The 23,199-nt window shown below is 39.3% G+C and overlaps 1 protein-coding gene across 4 annotated transcripts; it reads left to right on the plus strand.

Annotated features, from left to right (window-relative positions):
* The first annotated feature begins 198 nt into the window (after window positions 1-198).
* Window positions 199-22,965, plus strand: LOC145598412 (uncharacterized). Of its 4 annotated transcripts, XM_081654759.1 has the most exons (5): window positions 199-435; window positions 11,873-11,976; window positions 12,057-12,312; window positions 12,454-12,587; window positions 12,668-14,288. In XM_081654759.1, the coding sequence occupies exons 3-5, from the start codon at window positions 12,189-12,191 to the stop codon at window positions 13,346-13,348; spliced, it is 939 nt and encodes a 312-aa protein (XP_081510885.1). In that variant the 5' UTR covers window positions 199-435; window positions 11,873-11,976; window positions 12,057-12,188; the 3' UTR covers window positions 13,349-14,288. The 4 variants fall into 4 exon arrangements, 2 of the variants coding, with proteins under 2 accessions (XP_081510885.1, XP_081510884.1); XM_081654758.1 differs by having other exon boundaries at window positions 12,057-12,587; XR_014103550.1 differs by lacking the exons at window positions 11,873-11,976; window positions 12,057-12,312; window positions 12,454-12,587; window positions 12,668-14,288 and adding exons at window positions 22,238-22,338; window positions 22,744-22,965 and having other exon boundaries at window positions 200-435.
* The last annotated feature ends 234 nt before the right edge of the window (window positions 22,966-23,199 follow it).

Below are 23,199 nucleotides of genomic sequence, written 5' to 3' on the forward strand. Positions count from 1 at the left end.
ATTGGACACCAGTAAAAGATTACTTTTGATTAAGAGTACATTGCAATTAACATTAATAGATTATATACCACAAATATGATATGCATTTTAATTTGATTTATTAACGCTAAATTTTTCAACTCAGAGACTCCCAACCGAATATTGTAGTTGGGGATTAATTCATTGCATTGATCAATTGTATGACACGAATTTGGGTGGACAAGGGACAAAAAGTTTTAAGGCCACATGCTTTGTATAAGGCCTCTATAAAATGATATAACAACTATCACCACTGAAGTACACCGTGGCAGAATGAGTTCCACATCTAGAGCGTCACACTCGCTTCCAAGGCCGAACGCACAACCAGTCTGCCACCACGGGATACCTGCAAAGCTGTCAAGGTCTAAGAGATGGTTGAATGCAGGGCGACATTTTTTTGGATGCCCATTTTGGCAGGTATTACCACCTTGAGAACGCAATTTTGTTTCTCAAAAAATAAACTTGTATTTTGTTTCTCATTTTTTTTTATGCCCATTTTATAAACTATCGTAAGTAATATCTCTTAGAAAATATAAACTATTATATATTTTTTTCATCTACATGTAAGACTTTATTTCTTTTTTTTTTTTTTTTTTAAATTGGTAACACAATTTCATACTTTTATTTTCTGCTTTTATTTAAGTCCCCAGTTTGACCGGTGTACTTGTCAATGCACAACTTTGACTAATAACATCTTTATTCATTATTTATAAAAAGTTTATTTGAAAATTGTGTTTTGAAACGATTCTATCAAGTACTCATTAACTATATTTATCTTGTGTATAAAGCACAAACATTGGTGAAAGTGATGTGTGTGAATAGTGTCAAAGTCATATAAGGACACTTAAATAAAAACGGAGGGAGGATAATCAACTTAAGGAGATATGCTACACATAAAAAAAGAGAGGGAAAATTGGAGGGGAGAAGGGAATTATTTGGGTTTAGGCGCCTAAATGTAAGGTTGAGTGAGAGAAAAAGTTTAAGCGCCAGAATGCATTTAATGCATACTAATCCCACTATTGTGTTACTAAACAATTATATTATGCAACTAATAAATAGAAAGAAAAACTGCAAATAATAATACAACCTTTGGCTGGTTCTTTTTAAATAATACAACCTTTGGATTATACATTAATATTACAGCCTTTGAGAGATGTTTATTTTAGACAGGCAAAAACCGGTTGGTAACCTATGTTTACAGGTTACCTTAACACGTGTCATCGTTTTATTGGTTTTGTCAACTTAATTTGATTTTTTTTAAAAGTTGCTTAACGTTTTAAAATTTTTAAAAGATATAAAACAATAAAAATTATTTTAATTATCATTTTTTTTTTGTTTTTGAAAGATTTTATTATTATTATTATTATTATTATTATTATTAGGAAAATTGGCTTAAAATAATACCAACTATCAACGGTGTGTGCAAAATAATACAATCTCAACTATTTGCTATTAGTGGTACCACCTTTTATACTATATGTGAAAAATAGTACACCAATCACCGAAAATGTATTTCGATGAATATTCCATCTATCTTTGTAATTTATTATATTTTTTTATATTAATTTTCTGTTTCCTTTTCAAAATACATACATAGTATTACGTTAAAAATTTTATTTACAATCCAAATTAATAATGCACCACCCTCTTGTTAGGATTTTGTTTTTTTTTTTATAAAAAAAAATCAATATGTATTTAATTTATTTTTTTTAATAATACATATAGTAATTTCTACATCACACAATAGTAAATAGGTTATTTAAATGCCTTATTATTATGTTGATATAATTAGTTTCAAGATATCCGAAATTTTCCCACATTCACCAACCATAATAATGTAGGGAATTTTTTGAATTTTTAAAATATTTTTTGAAAATGATTAGATTAAAAATACCCTATTTACTATTGTGTGGTAGACTAGTATTATAAATAATCACTACATGTATTTTGAAATAAATTATTTAAATACACATTAACAATTTTTTTTAAAAAAACCTAACAAAGGAGTGGGGCATGCATTATTAATTTGATTGTAAAGGAAATTATTAATACAATATGTATTTTGAAAAAAAAAATAATTAATAAAATAATAGTAATAAATATAGATGGAATATTACTCAAAATACGTTTTTGGTGACTTTGGCGTACTATTTTCCACATATAGTATAAAAGGTGGTACCGTGAATAGCAAATAGTTGAGTTCGTATTATTTTGCACACACCATTGATAGTTGGTATTATTTTAAGCTAATTTTCCTTATTATTATTATTACTATTATTATTATTATCATTATTTTTATTATCTATACGTCTATACGTATATACTAAAGTAATCCCCATAATTATCCCTTAAGAACACATGTCATCACCTCATGAAAAAATTTCTCGCCAATTTTTTTTTTTGGTTGAAAAAAGTTTGTTACTATATCAGGGAGGAGTTTTGGCCTTATATTTAGGAAATGATGCCCAACAAAAATAATTTAAATAACATTTAAAATAGTGAAGGGTTAAAATCAAACAGTGGGGGGTTAAAATAAATAACATTTTGAATACAAAAAGTAGTTATCGACTATCGTTACTAATAAATACTCCTTCCGTCCCAAATTACTTACAACGTTTTGACTTTTTGCACTATTCACACCTCTCACTTTGACCATCTTTTTTAGCTATTATATAAAAGTCAATGTAATCATGTAAAATATTATTGGGTCTATTTTAATGTATATTTTCTTAATATAAATTTTTTATAGCTTTTATAAATATACAATAATAGATATTGATGGTCAAATATGTGCATCGGCAAGCGTGTCCAGTCAAAATGTTGCAATTAAATTGAAAAGAGGGAGTATATCGTTAACTGAAACAAATTATAAGTGTCAAATTACATATTTATAATAGAACTATTTATTTATTTATTTATTATTTACTATGTAAGAAGATCTATAACTAATCTTCGTTTTATTATCCATTTTCTCATCGTGTAATAATGAGATTAGTAACTATATTCAATAAACCATTCATCCATTATTGTTTGCAATACTAATATAATCTTATTCCTTAATATTAGATATTCAATTACTCCAAGGCACAAAAATTATTAAACTTGTAGTGTACACACACATACTAACTCTAGATCAATTGTTATTTTATAAATGAAATAATTCTCCTTTATAATAATATAATTACTAAATCTCGATCAATTTTTTTTTTGCCAAAAAGTGAAATTACGCTCCTTAATATTAATATTAGATAATAATTGATTATTGAAAGGCATAACAATTATACTATTGTAATATATAAGTACTAACATTCGATCAATTGTTTTACCCCGCCCTTGTGGCTCATATGAATCAAAAAAAACTAATATTCGATCAATTGTTTTACCAAAAAATTAGATTATGCAAAAATAATCATTTACAAATTAAGTTATAATTATTGAAATACTTAATATTTGCTTGAAAACCTAATTCTAATGATAGTACTTGAGTTGATGGACTAAAATAAAATGGTAGAGGGTTAAAATAAAATAGATTTGGAATACAAACAGTAGTTATCGATTACTAATAAATATATAATTTTTTCAAAAAACGATTAAAATGGAAAACAAGTAAAAGTTATAAACAATTTAATGATAAAACTTTAAATTTTCGAAAATCTGTTTACTTATTGTAAGGAAATTTTAGAAATTTAAGTTTTAAAAATGTATAATAAGTAGAATTTTAAAACTTGTCAATAACCAAAATTTTGAGATATTCACCATGTTAACATCTTGATACTTTATATTTGTATGTATATAAGACCATATATACAAACTATGATATAAGTTTTGAATACTAGTTAGATAATTGTTGTTACTATAATATAATTCTTAAATACTATTTAAATTATTGTTGTTACAATATATATAAATTACAAACTTACTATCGTTACAACCCGTTTTATTTTTAAGAATTGACCCCTTTTTTCCCTTTCTTTTAATCACTATTATTTTAATTCTCATTTAATTGACTCCAAACGTTTTATGAATCTTAAAGCTTGATGTTTGGTTCTAAAAGTGAATATTAATTTCTTATTAATCTGTCAGCGAGATAATACAAGGAGTCTAATGTGTTGTCATTGTTAATAATTTAGTGTCCGTCTTCTATTACTAATCAATAATCTAACTTATTGAAATTTTATACTTTGATGTTAAAATGTGGGAATACTAAAGAACATTGAAAATAACGATATTTCCGTTCACATAATACAATACAATTTGATTAAAATGGGATGAAATCTGAAGAAAAAGAATTCATTCATTTTTTTCAGTTTTAAAAATAAGATTTATACAAAAAAAATAAAAATACAAAACAGTTTGAAACAACAAGGATAAAGAACAAATAATTAAAAAATTGTACATCCAAACATTATATATTCTGATATTCAATATCAATTTCTAAAAAAACAAATAAATTATAAAGCGAAAGATGTAAAACTAATTTTTACAGATTATATAAAAGAACATGAAAAACATTAGAAGAAAGAAAAAAATTAGACCACAAAAATTTCAACCAAAAAAATGAGAAGAAATTTTCACTAACATAGATAAAACAATGTTTCATTAGTGAAACATTATATAAAAATAAATAAATTATAAAAAAAATCTAAAGAAAATGAAATTAATTCAAGAATATAAAGTACATGAAAAAATTAGAAGGGAGAGAAGTGAGAAATGGACCAAAAAAAAAATTAATCTGAAATTTTTTGAAGAGAATCATTCATTAATTATTAGATACATAAACATTGTATAAAGAAATTAAATTATAGGAACAGTCTGAAAAAAAAAATAAACTAACATGATGAACTTTAGAAGATAAAGAAAAGAGAAAACCCAAACTCCAAAAAAAATTCAGCCAAAAAAATTAGATTTGAGAGAATAGGTTGGTTGGGAATATGGGTGCATTAATTGTGCCTTGAAAATAGATAACACATTTGAAATTAGGTTTGAAATTTCATTTGAAATTGAATGCAATGTTTTAAAATATATTTTTTTGGGCCCTAAATCAAATACCTATCAGAGGCTGTCACATCATTGATTTATGTTTGACCCATATAAACCAAGTTCATATGTAGTCTTTGCTCAACTTAAGTGTCTTTGGTTCACATGGAAATTAGAAATTCCTACATTTTGTGGGAAGTGTAAATTCTTAGGAGGTTTCACTTTCCCAATTTCACCAAACTATTCACTTTGCCCATTTCACCAAACTTTTGTCAAGCAAACACACATCTAACTTGTACGAAGTAATTTTTAAGGAATCTCACTTCCTATGGTTTTTTTATTTTTTTATTTTTTTTATTTTTTTTTATTGGTGATTTTTTTAAGTATTCAATGGCATTTGGTGAAATAGCTGAAGTTATTTTGAAACTTGGTAATCCCTTTGTGTTTTTTAAGAGTTTTAGTTACCAAATGTGCTCATGTTTTTTAAAAGAATTTTTTTATTTTTTTTTATTTTTTGCAAAAAGCTACATTTGTAATATTTCTTGTAATGGTCTCATTCAAACTCACTACATTTTTTTATTACTCCCTCCGTCCCCAAAGGATAGTCCCTTATGGGAAAAAATCACGGGAATTAAGAAACTTAACTAAGAAGTACAACTCTATGGGGAAAAGAAACTGATTATGATTAGCAAATAAATTATAGAGAGAGAGAGAGTATTTTTTCTTTGTCGTTGTCCGCTTTTTCAGAAGAAACCAAAGGTTTTTTTTTTTTTTTTTTTAAATTCAATTTCCACTGAGAATGCACTATGCAAAGCTGAATCCATGTGAATTAAAATTGTCCAATGAAATTAGAGTATTTCATTACAATACCCAATTAAGTTAAAGTACAAATCAAATCAAAATTGAAACTCATTACTCCGTATAAAAAGAATTTCATTCCCTCATATCCACTATCAATGGCGGAGCCAAGAATTAGAACATGGGGGGACAAATGAACGCATAGGTTAACAAAAATGTTGAAAAAAAAAATAATACTTGAATGGTTAGATAATTTAATAGTCAAAGCTTTACAACTCAAAATCCTAACAAACAAAGTCATACAATCCAAAAAAAAAAAAAAATGAAAAAAAATTGCATAAACGTTAAATAAAAGTTACAATTACATTATTCGAGTCTTCATTTTTTGAAAGCGGTCAATGATATCTTCACGAGTGACTAGTAGGAACACATCCTTCTAATACTATATAAAATAGACATACCACATAGAGGGCCTCTTACATGCAACAACAAAGTTCAAGCTACCTACAAGGACCATTTCTTCGTTTTCTTTTCTTTATGGTGTTAGTAGGTGGATAATCCAAATGATATGGAAGCATGTTAAGAAAATTCTCACACTGAAGCAGAGCATAAAAATCACCAAGAATTATAAAGGTAACGTGGGTAGAAAAGCAATCTATTTGATTGTTGAACAACTAATGGCAGTTCCTTTAAAGGGGGGGGGGGACATTAGATCTATGGCTTCATCAATGCGTATTAACAAGTCAACATCAATTGGAAGATTCATAAAAATGGGGAAAATTCAAGTGACATAACAATGCTATCTAATCAACACTCACAATAAGGTTCAAAGGCTACAATGGTGCATGGAACAAGTAACGTAATTCCAAGCATAGTAAATACCATCCCCCGTTTGAAGAAATGTACAATGTGGTACATATTGATGAGAAATGGTTTATGATGTCAAAAACACACAAACCTTTTACTTAGCACCAAGTGAAGCTCATCCTTATAGGAATTGTAAGTCCAAAAAATACGTTGTGAAAGTCATGTTTGAGGCAGCACTATCAAAGACAGTTCATGAAGAAGATGGCCAATGTTTGTTTGATAAAAAGTTAGGAATTTTCCCACTAACGGAAGTTACTCCAATACAACGATCAAGCATACATAGACAAGCTGACATTTTGGAAACAAAACCAATCAAAAGATTTACACAATCATTTATAAAGAAGTTATTTATTGAGCAATTGCTTCCATCAATCAAAGTGAAGTGGTTAATCAATGCATGTGGAACCATTTTATTCAACAAGACAATGCTACACCACATGTACAACTAAATGACATAAATTTGAACATGGAAGCAAGCACAAATGGTTTCAACATACATCTAATTTCACAACCCCCAGGCCAATAGTCCAATCATTTAAATTAATTCAACACCAACAAGCCCCAAGATCGGTTGATTAGTTAGTAGGTGTTGTGAAGTATGCTTTATAACATTTTTTAGTGTCATTAAGTGAATCGTGTGTTCCTAATTCTTCAAAATTGCATGCTTGAGATATTGAAGGTGCATGGTTCAAATAATTATTTGTTATCATACCATGCACAGGAAAGGACGGAAATTAAAGACAAGGCTAACTACTAAACTCTATTAGTTGAAGTGCCAATTCAAATGTTACAACAAAGTTTGAATCCTTTGCTACAACAACATATGATTGACCTTACATGGAATATCAACAGTCACTCAGATCACAGAAGTCACAACAGATGTAGAATATGAGTATATTCTAGTGCAAAGTTACATTTTTGTTGTAGAGGAAACATCTATGCAAGTAGAAAACATAGAAATAATGCTTAATGAGATGTGCATTTCTAGCAACTGACTCACATCAACAGGCTCAAGTTTATGGCATGTTAATCCAAATGAAAAAAAATGCAAAGTCATCACACATGTCATATGTTTTTTTTTTCTTCTGTAAAAACAACAGTAAGTTATCAGGTTAATTACTCTTAGTATTTAGATACTTTGTTAATGATAAGAAGTTAGAAAAGTATCCTTTTGTAAAGTAATTTCAGGTAAAACAAGTACAAATATCTTCTAAAAAAATACACCAAACCAATATTTACAAGAGCAACTCCATAACAACAAGTAAAATCAATATGAGGCCTTACAACTCACAATTCATCTAAGGAATTTTTGCAATTGACTTCCTATATCAAAAGGCAACTTTGTATTAGTCAGCATATGATAAAGTGACTCAAATATATAACAAAAAAGGTATAAACATTAGATTCAAAGATTAGGTTAGATTTATATATGTTACGGGCGTAGGAAACCATTTATCAAAAGTTAGGAGACATGAGGCGACTCGACGACTCTTGCCAAGGAATTGCTCAACTTCTCATCTTATTGTGCACAGCTTAGAAGCCATACAGACATAACTGTTAGTTATGCACTCCTTCGCCATCAAAACATGGTAATAATCTTTCTGGGTGGCATCAACACCATTATTGCATTCAACAAGTGTTGGACCAAGGCTTATAAACCAAAAGTAAACTAACAAACGGAACAAATTTAAGAAAATGACAAACACACAACAACATTTGAAAAAAATCATAATTTGACAATTCAAGGAAGGGAATTCAATTAAAGCTAACAAGCTCTTACCTTCCACTCGTACTCCATATTTTCCTCCATTTGCGTACAAAATCTAGGAACCTTTTCTCTAAAGCTGATTGTCTAGGAGAGCTAGTGTTTGGGACATCTGAAATCAACATGACCTATGTTGGCTTCACAGTTCTTTTTCCCCTCGTTCTACGGCCAACGGGTACATGTATTGATTCCTAATTTAGTACACGCGTTTGTGGCAAAGTATCTTCATGAGTAGGCTCTTCCCCAACATGGTCCTCCTTCTCCTAGGTCCCCTCGAGGAAGCTCATGAGGTTCGTCAGTTGGCTCCTCTTGAGGCTCTTCATAACGTAAGAAAGAACCATGAATAGGTGAGGACTCAAGTGGTAGGTCATCTTGAGATTCTTTCGAGGTCCAAGTGCGTCCACGGGAGGTCCAAGTGGGTTCTTAGTGTCCTCGAGATGATACTCGGGGTATTAGGGAGATCCAAGTGGGTCCTTGTGAGGTCCAAGTTGGCCATGAGGATTTCCAAGAGTGATTTTAGTAGCCTAGACTGGGACTTGATGTGGATCCTCCTCTTAAGGTCCATGTAGGTCCTCAAGAGGTTGATACTCATGAAGTGGTAGTCCTCATGCCCCTCCATCTCCTCCTCATATTAGATATGACTCAAACAAAGCGATTTGACTTACTTCTTCTAGATTCCTTGGAGAATTAAGCTGATTCCTCACATTATCAGAAACCAACCTTTCCAATTGCGGTGTCAGTAGCTTGAGTACCCGCGATTACAAAATAAAAAATAAAAGTAAAATAATTAAAGTAACCTGTAACCTATCAGAACAAAGACATAAACTTCAAATATATATCTTGTTGTCACTTTCAAAATTATATTGAATTTAATTGTATATTATAATACCTCAGCAACCACCTTCTATGCAATGTTCTAGATGAGTCTCTACAACACATAATTGTTCCTTCGCCTCTCTATATTTAACTAGCACATACTGAAACAACAAGTGTTACATTTTCAGTGCATGCTATAAAAAAATGATAATTACAACGTTTAAAGATAAGAGGAAATGCATAAAGATAAACCTTTAGCTTGCCATAGTCATCAGACGTCCTCCATTTGTCTTCTTCCAATGCCTTGGACACTTCGGTCGTGCGTCCACACCTTTCTCCTTTGTAAAACACCCAACGAATGGGAGGATGATGAAGATGGTCAAGGTAGAAGACCTGTAATAAACATACATGTAATCCCCCGTGTTTTAGGTGTTTTTGTCCCTTGGGAGAGTTACAGCTCGAAGACTGGTCCGGAGCGGCCTGTACCTGCAAGACAAACAGAGACACCTGTTGGTTGGTGCTCCGCCTTCGACGATCAAGTTAGTAACTTGAAAGGAGAGAAAAAGGTGCGGAAATTTAGGTGGGGATCTGCTAGGATTTCTAGCTCAGTTGTCTCTATCAAAAGGACAGTTTGTAATAAAATGGAAAAACGTGCCCCCTAAAAGAGGGGAATCTCCCTATTTATAGGGTCCTTGGGAATTGTGCCCCTGATTAGGTCACAGAACCTTAATCAGTGATGGGCTGCGCCGCATTGCGGCTTTCTCGGGATTTGGGCCTGAAGGCCGACATTTTCCCCCCAAATATCTGGTATGACACGTGTCAAGCAGGGATAGGTCCATTTTGGACCATCCCCGGGCTGACACGTGTCGCCCTCTGATTGGGCCACATGGCGGGGTAAAATTACCCTAAACATTTGCCCCTCACAGATGTGACGTGGCACGCCACGTGGCATCTGTGACACGTGTCACTCTTTGAATGGTGGTAATTTTACCGCCAAAATTTTACTGTTCAACTTCTGGGTAAATTACGGGAATACCCCTTCATTTACCCTCTTTATATAGTCGTTTACCCTCATATTTTTGGTACGTTTCACAAAAATTTTCAGAGTAAACTTAGAGAGAGAATCTTGAAAGAGAGAGCAGAAGTCATCCGTCTGAGTCAGGCGCAAGTTAAAGGAAACTCACTTTCACCAACACAGGCGGACCCGTCTACCTTCAGATCTCAAATCTAAAGGTACCGTCTCTGACTCTCTTAGCTCTTTTTTCATTTTACCGCTTGTATATATTCCTTGCAATAAATGGATTCATCACCAACACACACGGCACAACCTAGGGTAGAATCCAGTCGTTCACCAGGAACGGCTGAGTCTAGGACTGGTAGTGCCGTCTCTGGGTGTTGGGACCACCCTCATGCTTGGATTCCGACCATTTGCGCGTCTGTGTAGGACACAATGGCCTGGACAATGCAGACGGCACAAGACCCAAACTATAGAAGCGAAGGCTCAGGTGGCCAAACGCATGAGGGAGAGACGTCTGGCTCTGAACACCAGACGGCTCCAGAGAGATCCCCTCCGCGTGGCCCCCCAACTCCTCCTGACTCGTTTTTGGACGAGTGTGACCAAGACGGGGAGGAGGCCGTCGACCAAGGCGGTGAGGAGGCCGCCTCAGCTTCCGTTTCCCAATCTGGGGAGGAGACGGGAAGTGGACTTGACGTCTCCTCCTCAGAGAGCAGCGACGATCTCCCTCCGCTTGAGGATAGCGAGGAAGAAGAAAAGAAGAAATGGAAAGAGAAGGATGATCCCTTCAAAATCCACGTCTCCCTCAAAGATAGAGACCTTATGGAAAGAGGTCTTGAAAACTTCTTGAAGATGCACCCAATGGGAGACGGGTGGAAAATAAGGGTGCCTCCCCCAGACGGCACCATTTCCTGGACAGACGAAGAACGAAACGCAAACGGCTACTTCGGCTGTTATGAAGCGACGTTCAAGGCGGGTCTCCGCTTCCCCCTTCACGAGGCGGTGAAGGCAATTTTGAGAGGCTATGGCCTCGGAGTCTAGCAACTTACCCCCAACTCTTGGGCAAATATTCTGGGGTACGTTGCCGCCTGTGAATTCCAAGGGATTCACCCCGGCTGGGAAGCCTTTGCTAAGATGCATTATCTTAGCCGAAACCCAGGCGGGTACAGAGCGTGGTATACTCTAACCACGTTTCCTCAGTACATGATGACCTTAGACAAGGTCTCAAAATTCGACGGCTGGAAGAACAAATTCTATCTGTTGACGGCTCCCACCAGGCGGGAGAACTTCGAGCTCCGTCAATACAATAAGAAGCATGACCTTCTGGGTCGGAAATGCTGTCTTCCCCGGATCCCGGATGAGGACTATGACAAAATAATTGAGGCTGACTTCTTCGGCCTCACAGACGCCACATTGTCAACCGGGGAGACAATAAAAGTCCCCAAGAACTGGATCCCTAAAAGCGCCTGGCTTAGGGATGAGTGCTTCCTAGCCGCCTGTGGGCTAGGGCACATGTTCGACAGACGTATGCGCCTGAATACCTTCCGTCTGTAGTACTTTTGTGTCGGAAATATTTTTTGATGATGTACTAATTGATTTCCCGTTTGTTTTTGCAGAAGAAGCGTTGAACATGTTGCCAGAAGAGAAGACCCCCAGACGGTCCTCTACGCAGATCCGCCGTGACTTGGCGGAGGCCTAGGCGCGGGAGCTTAAGGCCAAGGTAAACGCCTGACCATTTTGTGAGTTTACTTTCAAAGTTTTCTTTCTTCGTCTGCTAACATTAAGTTGTTATTTTTTCAGGGAGGAAAAGTGGACAAGACGTTTGAGAAAACCCTCAAACGGACTAGGGAGGAGACCACCGTCTCTAACCCCAGCAAGTCCTCAAAGAAGGCCACCTCCACTGCAACTCCCAACGCCCCAGTCGGGAGACAAATGTGGATAGGGGGGAGAAAAGAGAGAGTGAACGGCTCTCTTGGCCTTGACTTGGCCAACCCTCTACCTGCAACCGGGGGGTTCTCTACGCCTGCCAGCGGCTCTCGCCTGGCCGGCTCTGCAGGTAAGAACCCTTTTGAATCCCCGCCTGAGCTGGGATGGCCGTTGCGAGTGAAATCACACTCCCAGCAGACGTCATCCTCAGACGGTCGAAACCAGATAGGCGCTGCTTTAGTATCTCAATCTGACGCTGATTATGGTGCAGATCAATCTCCCCATTGGCCAAACGTCCAGAAGCATGCCAAGGCCATGCTGGATGCTGTCAGCAAACAGGATAAGGATACTATCCCGGGGATTGAGACGTTCAACCTTGAACGTATTCTGACCCTCCTGGCTGAGGTAGTATACTTAATCAATTTTTCAATAACTTTTTCCGTCTCTTCCCCCGCCTGCATTATTAACCTTGTTTGTTTTTGCAGGCCTTGCTGCAGGTAGATGGGCTCAAGCGTCCTTACACCCGCAAACGGGATGAGGTAAGACGATCCAAGCAGGCCGCCACACACGCCGATAATGTTGCTTTGTACTCCTGTATAGTTAACGATCTTGAAACTAAAGCAACCCAAATGACACAGGCGGCCAGGATTACAGAGCTGGAGACGAGTCTGCAGGCGGCCAACAAAAGGGCTGAGGCTGCCAAGGCGGCCCAGAAGCAGGCGGAAGTGGACCTCCCTAAACTCAGGGAGGACCTCAAGAAAGCCCAAGAAGACCTCCAACAGCTCCAAGGAGTCTCTTCAGAGAATGCTGATATGAAGAGTAAAATTGCTAAGTTGGAGGAGGAGGCGGCCAAAGCTCAGGAGAACTTCAAAGCAACTCTCCAGGCGGAGGAAAACCGTCTAGTTGCTGAGATGGCTGCCGATAATGAGGCTATGATGAAGATCGCCTGGGACGCCTTGTATCCCAACAAGAATTATGGCGTCTGGGCTCTGGCTCACAAGTATGCTGATGAAGTTATATACTTGAGAGAGAAGGGTGAGCCAGAGCCTGAATCCTTCCTCGCTTGGGCTGAAGCTGATCATCCTGAGCCTGAAGCCGAAGCTCCAGAGACTGAGGCTCCTGAAGAAGGGGGGAAGGACCAGGAAGGGCCGTCTGCAGGGCAGTGATTTCAGCGGCTGTGTGCCAACTTTCTCTTTTTTTTTTTATTTTTTCTGCGGCAGTATGCCATTTGTTCACTTTTTCGGCCTGCGTGCCGAGTATCTCTGTATTTACCGGCTAAGGAGCCGTGTTTATTAAACAATTTTTCTTTTCCCGGACGGGGTCCGGATAACATTTGCCCCACCACAGCCGTTTGCTTGGGTGGGTAATTAATGAATGCACCGACTGAGTCGGTTTTGATTACTTTGCGCTTGTGTTTGCCTTTTCAATTTTTTGCATTTTCAATTTTTGCCTAACTTATTAAAAGCATCCGGCGAATTTTAGCCTAACTTATCAAAAGTACGCGGCTGTCCTTGCCCCTGGACGGCTGTGAGGTTGGTTTCAAAGGGAGTTGGTTGATTGACTTGGGAACGTCTGATGCTGCAAAGAGCATGATACGTTTGTAAGTCAATCAATCACAATAGTGATTGCCCCAAACCAAGCGCACAGCCGTACATTAACAGGCGTTTCAGCTTCTACTTAGACGGTGTTGTCCGTCTAGGTGAAGTTCATATAACCATTGCACAACTCTTTTGCCCCAAACGAGGATGTGTACAATTTAAAAGCAAAAAAACGCTAAGTAAGAAATGCAATCGGTCGCCGACTGATGTCCTTGGACATCCGGGTTCCAAACCTTGATCATTCCTTAGGCTGTTCAGGCAGACGGCTATGAATGGCTGATTCAGCCGTCCAATTGTGGCCGCCTGCATTGGTACGTAGAGTAAGCAAGTTGGCTTCTCTCTGCGACGATTGCACCCGGAGGGGTGTCGCCGGACGCCTTAGTCCATGTACGGACAGGCGAATTTATGGGGAAATCAGCCGTCTGGCCGTTGGCCTCTGATCTTGTTTGAGACCGGCTGTGTAGCTACTAAGCGTTTTTGTGCTTAGCTTAATTATCTGGCCATTGGCTTCTTGTCAATCAGACGTTAATTCAGTTTCCAAGTATCAAACTCAGAGAAATAAACATGTGACCCGTCTGGAATTCAGACGGGGTATAAGACAATCAAAAGTGAAAACAAAAAGCAACTTCTCATTAATGTACTTCTTGTTTACAAAAATTATTACAAAATCTCAGAAGTAGTATTTTTTCAAATTATCTACGTTCCAAGTTCTAGGCAGGCGCCTGCCGTCTGGGGTTTCCAGGCGGTAGGTGCCGTCTCTTACTTCTTCATAAATCCGGTAGGGGCCTTCCCAATTAGGAGTTAGCTTTCCAAGCTCATTGGCCCTACCGGTTGCCTCCATTTTTCGTAACACTAGGTCGTCCACTTTCAAAGGGCGCCTGTGTACTCTCTTGTTGTAGGCTCTTGTCATTCTCAGACGGTAAATCTCATGACGCAAGGCGGCATTGCCCCTGCGCTCTGGAAGTGAGTCCAATGCCAGGCGCATTGCCTCCCAGTTTGCCTCTTCATCATATAGCATGACTCTGAGAGTCGGCTCATAGTGTTCGATGGGCAAGACGGCTTCAGCACCGTAAACCATGAGAAATAGGGTTTCACCGGTTGCCCCCTTTGCTGTTGTCCGGATGGCCCATAGGACATGGATTAATTCCTCAGCCCATAAGCCACCGGCTCTTTCAATTTTCTTCTTTATACCGTCTGAGATCAGTTTGTTGAAGGCTTCAACTTGGCCGTTTGCTTGGGGACGGCCGACTGATGCAAAATAACTTGAGATCCCCTGATCTCCCAACCAAGTTTTAAGCTGAGGCGTCTCAAACTGAGGACCATTATCAAACACCATAGACATAGGAACCCCATACCGGGTGATAATATTCTTCCAGATGAAGGAGATGACGTCTGATGTCTTGATGTTCTTTACCGCCTCAGCCTCCACCCACTTGGTAAAGTAATCCACAGCCACCAAGATATAACGCTTTCCGCCTGGAGCAGGCGTGTAAGGACCCAAAATGTCCATCCCCCATTTTGCAAACGGGATTGGGCTGTGGATGGCCGTCAGATCTGTAGCCGGTTGGTGAATAAGTTTGCCAAACTTCTGACACTTGTCACATTTTCTCACCAATTCCTTGGCGTCTGCCTCTAGAGTGGGCCAAAAGTAATGTCGTCTGGATCTGACGGCTAGAGATCTGCCGCCTATATGGGAGGCGCAGAACCCTGAGTGCAAGTCTTCGAGAACTTCCTTCCCCTTTTCTGGGGTTACGCACTTCAAAAGAGGCTTAAGAAACCCCGCCTTGAAGAGCTCTCCATTTCTCAACTCGAAGCTTGCGGCTCGCTTTTTCAGAACGGCTGCCTCCTGTGGCGAGTCAGGAAGTGTCCCGTCTGAGAGATATGCCCGGATGCCATCCATCAAGGTAGAGCTTCGGTCTAGGACTCCAATGGGATCTTCATAGATGCTTCTTTTTTCAAGTACTTCCCAAAAGACTGACCGAGGCGTATCATGGCAGGCGGAGGATGCAAGCTTTGACAGGGCATCCGCCTGGTTGTTATCAGACCTGGGTACTTGATTCAAATGAAACTCCTCAAGTGACCCAACCTCCTCTTTGACCGCCTGAAGATATTTGATCATAGCCGGGTGAGTTGCTTCAAATATTCCCTCATATTGGCTAACGACCAACTGTGAATCAGAGTAGGTGTCAATTTTTGTTGCCCCTGCTGCCTTACACATCGAATTCCGGCTAGCAGGGCTTCATATTCCGCCTCATTGTTTGAGGCCTGAAACTTGAACCGTAGTGCATACTCATATCTGTCCCCCTCAGGAGACTCATAAATTACGCCTGCACCACAGCCGTTCTTTGTAGAACTCCCGTCTACATACACTTTCCAAACCTGATCGAGATTATCCGGAGCCACCGGACGGGTCATTTCCACAATGAAGTCGGCAAATTCCTGACCTTTCACTGCCTTTCTTGGTTCGTAAGTGATTTCAAGACTTTGCATTTCAATAGCCCATTTTAACATTCTGCCGGATGACTCCAAGGTAGACATTGGCCGCTTGAGTGGCTGGTCGATGTAAATCACCACCGGATGAGCCAGAAAGTAAGGCCTCAACTTTTTGAATGCCATGTACAAAGCAAGACCAAATTTTTCAACCACGGGGTACCGGAGTTCAGCATTTTTAAGGACATGGCTAATGAAGTAAACCGGGAGTTGAACGCCGTCTCGCTCAGCAAGGAGAACGGCACTGGGAGCATGATCTGAGACGGCTAAATACATATACAACGTCTCCCTAGGTAGAGGGCTGACCAGCCTAGGCAGAGAGTGCAAGTGCTCTTTTAGCTTCTGGAATGCCGTCTCAGCATCGTCTCCCCATTCAAACCTGGTCTTCTTCCTGATTGCTTGGAAGAAGTAAAGGCATTTGTCACCTGACCGGCTGAGGAACCTTCCCAAGGCGGCCAGGCAACCTGTTAATCTTTGAACTTCCTTGACAGAACGGGGTGACTTCATGTCAATTACCGCCTGTATCTTGTCGGGGTTAGCCTCTATTCCCCTTTGATCAATCAGGAGTCCGAGAAACTTCCCAAACTCAACACCAAAGACGCATTTCTTGGGGTTTAACATGACCTTATGCCGCTTGAGGGTGGTGAATGTTTCTCGGAGATCAGAAAGGTGATCCGTCTGTTGCTTGGATTTGACTATCATGTCATCTATGTACGCCTCCACATTCCTCCCAATTTGATTAATCAAGACTGTATTAATCATCCGTTGGAAGGTGGCAGGCGCATTCTTCAAGCTAAACGACAACACAGTATAACAGAATAACCCCAAATCAGTGACGAAGGCCGTCTTCTCTTGATCTTTTTTCCAGAGGGGTATCTGATGGAAGCCGGAGTAGGCATCCATAAAGATCATCAAGGCGTGACCGGCTGTAGAGTCGACCAGACTGTCGATCTTTGGAAGCGGGTAACTGTCCTTTGGACACGCCTTGTTGAGGTCTGTGTAGTCAACACACATGCGCCAGGTCCCTTTCGGTTTCTTAACAAGGACCACATTGGCCACCCAGTCGGGGAAATTACAGGGCCGGATGAACTTGGCGTCTAGCAGCTTTTTAACTTCGGCAGCTGCCGCCTGACTTCTTTCCTCGCCATGGTTTCTTTTCTTTTGCCGGATGGGCTTCTTTTTGGGATCCACGGCGAGTTTGTGGACAGCGAGATCCGGGCTGACGCCTGGCATCTCTTCCACTTCAAAGGCAAAGATGTCTTTGAATTCTTTCAGCAGAAGGTGCAAGATTGCACCTAGAGTAGCATAAGCAACCGTCCCAACCTTCACCGTTCGCTCTGGACGGCTGTCGTCCAAAACGAGGTCAACGTTTTCTCCAGCCGGTTGGGGACGGAGCTCGTCTGACCGTTCGCCGGTCAGTGATTGCTATTTTTTCTCTTTCTTCACCTCCACCAGCAAAGGTGCTTTTCTTTTCTTACCAACGGCTGGAGGGGCATCCTTGACATCGTCAAGGTCTATTGGTTCCTTCTCTTGGCCGTTTGGGGCCACAGTATCTTTCACGGCTGAGAGGTAGCACTCCCTAGCCGTCTTCTGATCCCCGTTCAGGGAACCAACAGAGCCGTCATCCCGCTCATACTTGATGAGCATGAGAGACGGGATGATCACCGCCTTGGCTTCGTTGAGGGTTGGCCTACCAAGGATGATATTGTAGGCGGTCAACTCCTCCACGACCAAGAACCTGACGACAATATGTCGTCCCTGGCCTTTTTCTCCCAGCCGGATGGGCAAGTCAATTCTGCCGGCTGGACCATCCCACCCCCAAAACCAACCAAGGGGTGGGTTACTGGATGCATGCTGCTGACATTGTATTTCAGCTTCTGCAGGCACCGGAGGCTGATAATGTCCGACGGGCTGCCGGTATCAATGAGGATCCGTCCAACCAGTTGGTTGGCAACCTTACATTCAATGACGACTGGGTCGTCATGCGGGCGGCGGACGCTGCCCTTGTCCTTCTCAGTTATGAGGACGTCTGGGAAGGTGGAAGAAGCATACGCCTGCTCATCATCATCCTTGTCCATCTTTCGAAGATGGCTTTTGGTGCCCCGGATGGTAGGGCCACCACATGAAAATCCGCCTGCTATTGTGTAGACCGGATCCTTGTCGGTTTCCGAACTACTAGCAGGCTGGGGGGTAGCCTTGGAGGACTGACCCTTGTTCCTCTTCTTTGCCCCAGCTGGGGACTTAGAAATGTAGGACTTTAGAAGCCCTTTGTCAGCCAGACGGTCCAACGTCCGCTGTAGACTGAAGCAGTCGTTGGTGTCATGGCCAACCTCCTCATGGAACTGGAAAAATTTATTTTTGTTCCGTGACTGGACGGAACTCTTCATCGGATTCGGCTTCTCAATAGACAGCCGGTCCTTTACCTCCATGAGGATGGAGTTGCAATCTTTGTTAAACTCATACTTGGGGACGTACGGTTTAAACTCTTTCTTTTTCTTCTGGGACGGCTGGTCAGAATCACTAACCGCCCAGACTTCTTTTCTCTTTTTGCTCTCTTCTTTTTTGTTACCCGGCTGAGCTGACCGGCTTTCTTTTTGTTTGTCAGACTTCTTGGAGTCTGACTGGCTACCAGGCGTGCAGAGGTCGGTAGCTTGTATGTAGCTCTCCGCCTCCCTCAGGGCCGCCTGTAGCGTAAATGCCCCTTTTCGAACAAGGTCGAACTTAAAAGCCGACCCGTCCTTCAGACCCTTGAAAAAGTCTGTGAAAGCTACCTCGTCAGACAGTCCCTGGATATGTATCCTAACCAGGTTGAACCGCCTGACATATAAGCGTAGCCCTTCTCTCTCACCCTGCCTAACGGTGCTCAAATCAAGGCTCGTTTTCTTGGCAGGGATGTTCATTGAGAAGTTGGTGGCAAACAAGAAGGCTAGCTTCTTGAAGCAATCAATAGAGCCGGCTGGCAAATTGCCAAACCACTGCTGGGCAATGCTCTTCAGTGTAGCCGGGAAACATCGACACCAGGTGGCATTGTCCCAACCCTGTAAGCACATGAGGTTGGTATATGCCATCAGGTGTTCTTCTGGGTTGGTGGTACCATCATAGGTACCCACCAACACATTCTTAACCTTGGCCGGCTGAGCCGCCTCGGTTATATTGGCTGCAAAGGCAGACGACTGTTCGCCTAGCCTCATTAGCCGGAGCTGCCAGTCCAGAGGCTGGGTAGGGGTATATGCCGCCTGACCTCCAAATGGAGGTGGCTGCATGAATTGGAGGCCATATTGCCCATACTGCGCCTGGGGTGCGTATGGCATAGACCCTATCATCAACTGAGGTTCGGTGTTAACGGATTTACCGCCTGTCCGACTCTTATGCAAGGACATAGAATTCCTTGCAGAAGCTTCCTTGAAGCTGTCTGGAAAGCTTGAGGTAGAAGCTGACTCAGACTGTTGTTGTCTCCTCCGATTAATGACATGTCTTGCATCGAAGGTAGACGCCTTTTGGGCCTCCGGCTGGGGTCGCTGGGGCATCAGAATCTTAGACCGGTCAAGTTTTGCGGCTGCCTTCTCCTTTGGATGAGGAGTTGGCTGCCTGTCCTTGACCGGCTTCTTCTTCTTCCCATCATTGGGAGTCTTTTTAGCCGGCTGACTCTTGCTAGAGCCTGCCTTGTTTTGGTTGATCATGGCCTTGATTTCACCTTTGAAAGAGGTCATGAATTTCATGAGCTCATCTCGGGTGACTGGGGCTTGACCTTTAGCCTTCTGGGTTTCCCCTTCTGGCCTTCCAGGTGGGCGCCTGCTTGGGCCCGCCTGGTCTACATTTCGCTCCAGTTGATCCCTGGAACGAATGGATTTAGAGATGAGGGAGCCATCTTTAGATATGTAGGTCTCCACATCATTGTCTTCTTCTTCTTCCTCCTCCTCAGTGAATACCTCTAGCTGAGGCTGAGGTGGAGGCTGAGGGATCTCAAACCCTTCCGGCTGAATAACCGGTTGCAAGTCGTCTGGGTTACCCGTCTGAGTACTCGGACGTAGAGAGGTAGAATTGAGAATTGGTACAGAACTTTGAACCATCTTGAGGTACTCTCCCCACAGACAGCGCCAAATGTTTTGGGTGTTTTTGTCCCTCGGGAGAGTTACAGCTCGAAGACTGGTCCAGAGCGGCCTGTACCTGCAAGACAAATGGAGACACCTGTTGGTTGGTGCTCCACCTCCGACGATCAAGTTAGTAACTTGAAATGAGAGAAAAAGGTGCGGAAATTTAGGTGGGGATCTGCTAGGATTTCTAGCTCAGTTGTCTCTATCAAAGGGACAGTTTGTAATAAAATGGAAAAACGTGCCCCCCAAAAGAGGGGAATCTCCCTATTTATAGGGTCCTTGGGAATTGTGCCCGTGATTAGGTCACAGAACCCTAATCAGTGATGGGCTGCGCCGCATTGCGGCTTTCTCGGGATTTGGGCCTGAAGGCCGACATTTTTCCCCCAAATATCTGGGATGACACGTGTCAAGCAAGGATAGGTCCATTTTGGACCATCCCCGGGCTGACACGTGTCGCCCTCTGATTGGGCCACATGGCGGGGTAAAATTACCCTAAACACCCCGTATTTTTAAATATTTTATAAATGAAAATTTATTTTATTTATAATATTTATTTGTTATTTTTCATAATTTAATTTCAAAAGTTTCAAATTATTAATCTGGGTCGAAAATTATTTGAACAAATTATTTTATGCACCTTTATTCTACAATTTATGTCCAATCACACAAGCCTAACCCATTTGTTTACTTAATCGACCCATAATTATTTTTATGAGGGTCAATCTTTCTTTTTACCCTACAATAATTCTCTCCTATAAATACCCCATGAATCTCCAAAAATTTTCCACACAAAAAGGTTAGTCTTATTTTCATCCTTCTTTGTTTCATTATTTTGCTTAATGTTAATTTAATTGTTTTGGGTTTCGATTCTAATATAAAGATTATATTTTTAGTATCAAATTATATTTTAATGGTATAAAGATTATAAATTTCAGATTATACACTACTACAAAACTTGGAAAAAAGACCCCAAATGATAGACCCGTTATTTAACTAACGGGTCTATTTGATGTAAAAGACCCAATTTTAATTATAACGGGTCTCTTATGTATATTAGAAAAAAAGTAAAAAATAAGAGACCTGTTACCAAACCTAATGGGTCTCTTCATTATATTAGGTCCCACATTTCTTATAAGAGAAGAAAATCCCTTAATTGCTAATAGATCCACCTTCATTTGACGGGTCTCTTACATGGTACTTTTACTTTTTTTTTTTTAATTATTATTAAATCCCTTCAAAGTTCAAACTCTTTCTCCTCTCTCACTCTTCAAAACCTTCGCCCAACCCTAATGAAGCCGCCGACAATTCTTAGCTTCATCCCTTCCAGTCATTTAACTTCATTTTTATATAATTTTTTTTTCTATCTCTCCTCAAATCACCATTATTGTTGTCCTAAATACTTTCAAATCCTCCATTGAAATCGTCGCAACTTCTTCGTTTTCCTTGGATTGAATCATTATACCTTCAAATTCAAGGTTTTCTTTTCACTAATTCGATTTAGATTTTCGCTGATTCAGTTCGTCAATCACATATTCTCCAGGTATTTTCACTCGCTTAAATCGTCTTTTTTTTTTAACCTATCTAAATCGTTAAATTGCTATTATATTCATGATTTATTGTTTTAAAACTCGAATTAAAGTCTTGTAACTTAACTACAATCTGAATTGTATTTTTTATTGTTAATAATTATCTGATAAACTAGCAGATGGCGATACAAACGTATGGTTAAAATTGAAATTATTTGGTGTTGACAAAAAAATCGCTTATTATCTGATGTCTTTTTCTTCTTTAATCTCTAGTTTTAGTTGTATTTTATGGAGGTTATTCCCTTTTACATCTTGTAGTTGATGGTGTTCTTTTCCCCCATGTCTAGTTGGATTCTTCTCTCCTTCCTCCGATCCACAACGGTCTGATAACCATACCTCGGCGTGATTCGAGTGTTCATGTTCTTGTTGCTGCTAGTTAGTTTTTCAGGTAATTTGTCCCATTAATATGGGTTTTCTTTTCTTGATTTTTTTAGTTGGTGAGAAATTATTAAGGGAGTAAATTATATTATTAGATCTGATCTTGAAGACTTTGTATAATTATACAACCTGGTTTAATTTGAAGATAAATTTGCATTAGTTGATCAATGGTCTTCATTATCGTGAATGCTTTGCTGAAAATTTCTATGGTTAATTGGATTTTAATTGAGAATGACCTTCAATTTTTTTTTTTTTTTTTTTTTTTAGAGCAGAATAACCTTCAATTACATTCATGATTGCAATTTTTTGTGCTTTTATGAAAACAATTGAATGTGTTTTTAAATCATTTAATAATTGTTCTAGTGTAGAATGTTTCTTAATTATAATGATGAATTTTTTGTTTTTGTTTTGTCAGATTTGCTTCATTCATCAGATCACACTTTATTCTCAACGGAGATAAGAAATGGAGTATTCAACCCTTATTAATGTACTACGTATTATTGTAAATTTATTTTTGTTGCAGTTTTATATATTGGATGATCTTTTGGTATCATTCACATCAATTTTACATCATGTAATAATTTATGTAAGTCTCAATAAATTCAATCATAAATTACAATATATGAATTTTTTGCCAATTTTTATGGAGCATAAATAATAAAATTTTCAAAATTCAAAAGCAAATTGCAAAAATAATTTTTTTTTTTTTAAAAAAAAAGTAGAGAACAAACAGACCCGTTATTTAACATAATAGGTCTGTTTGATACATCGAAACATACCCTATATTTCACACAACGGGTCTCTTCGTCTTCTAAAATATTAACTTTTTAACTCACCTAACAGACCCTCTATAAGTGACAACGGGTCTCTT

The sequence above is a fragment of the Chenopodium album genome, chromosome 20 (genome assembly GCF_948465745.1).
Source record: "Chenopodium album chromosome 20, dcCheAlbu1.1, whole genome shotgun sequence".
Lineage (NCBI taxonomy): Eukaryota > Viridiplantae > Streptophyta > Magnoliopsida > Caryophyllales > Amaranthaceae > Chenopodium > Chenopodium album.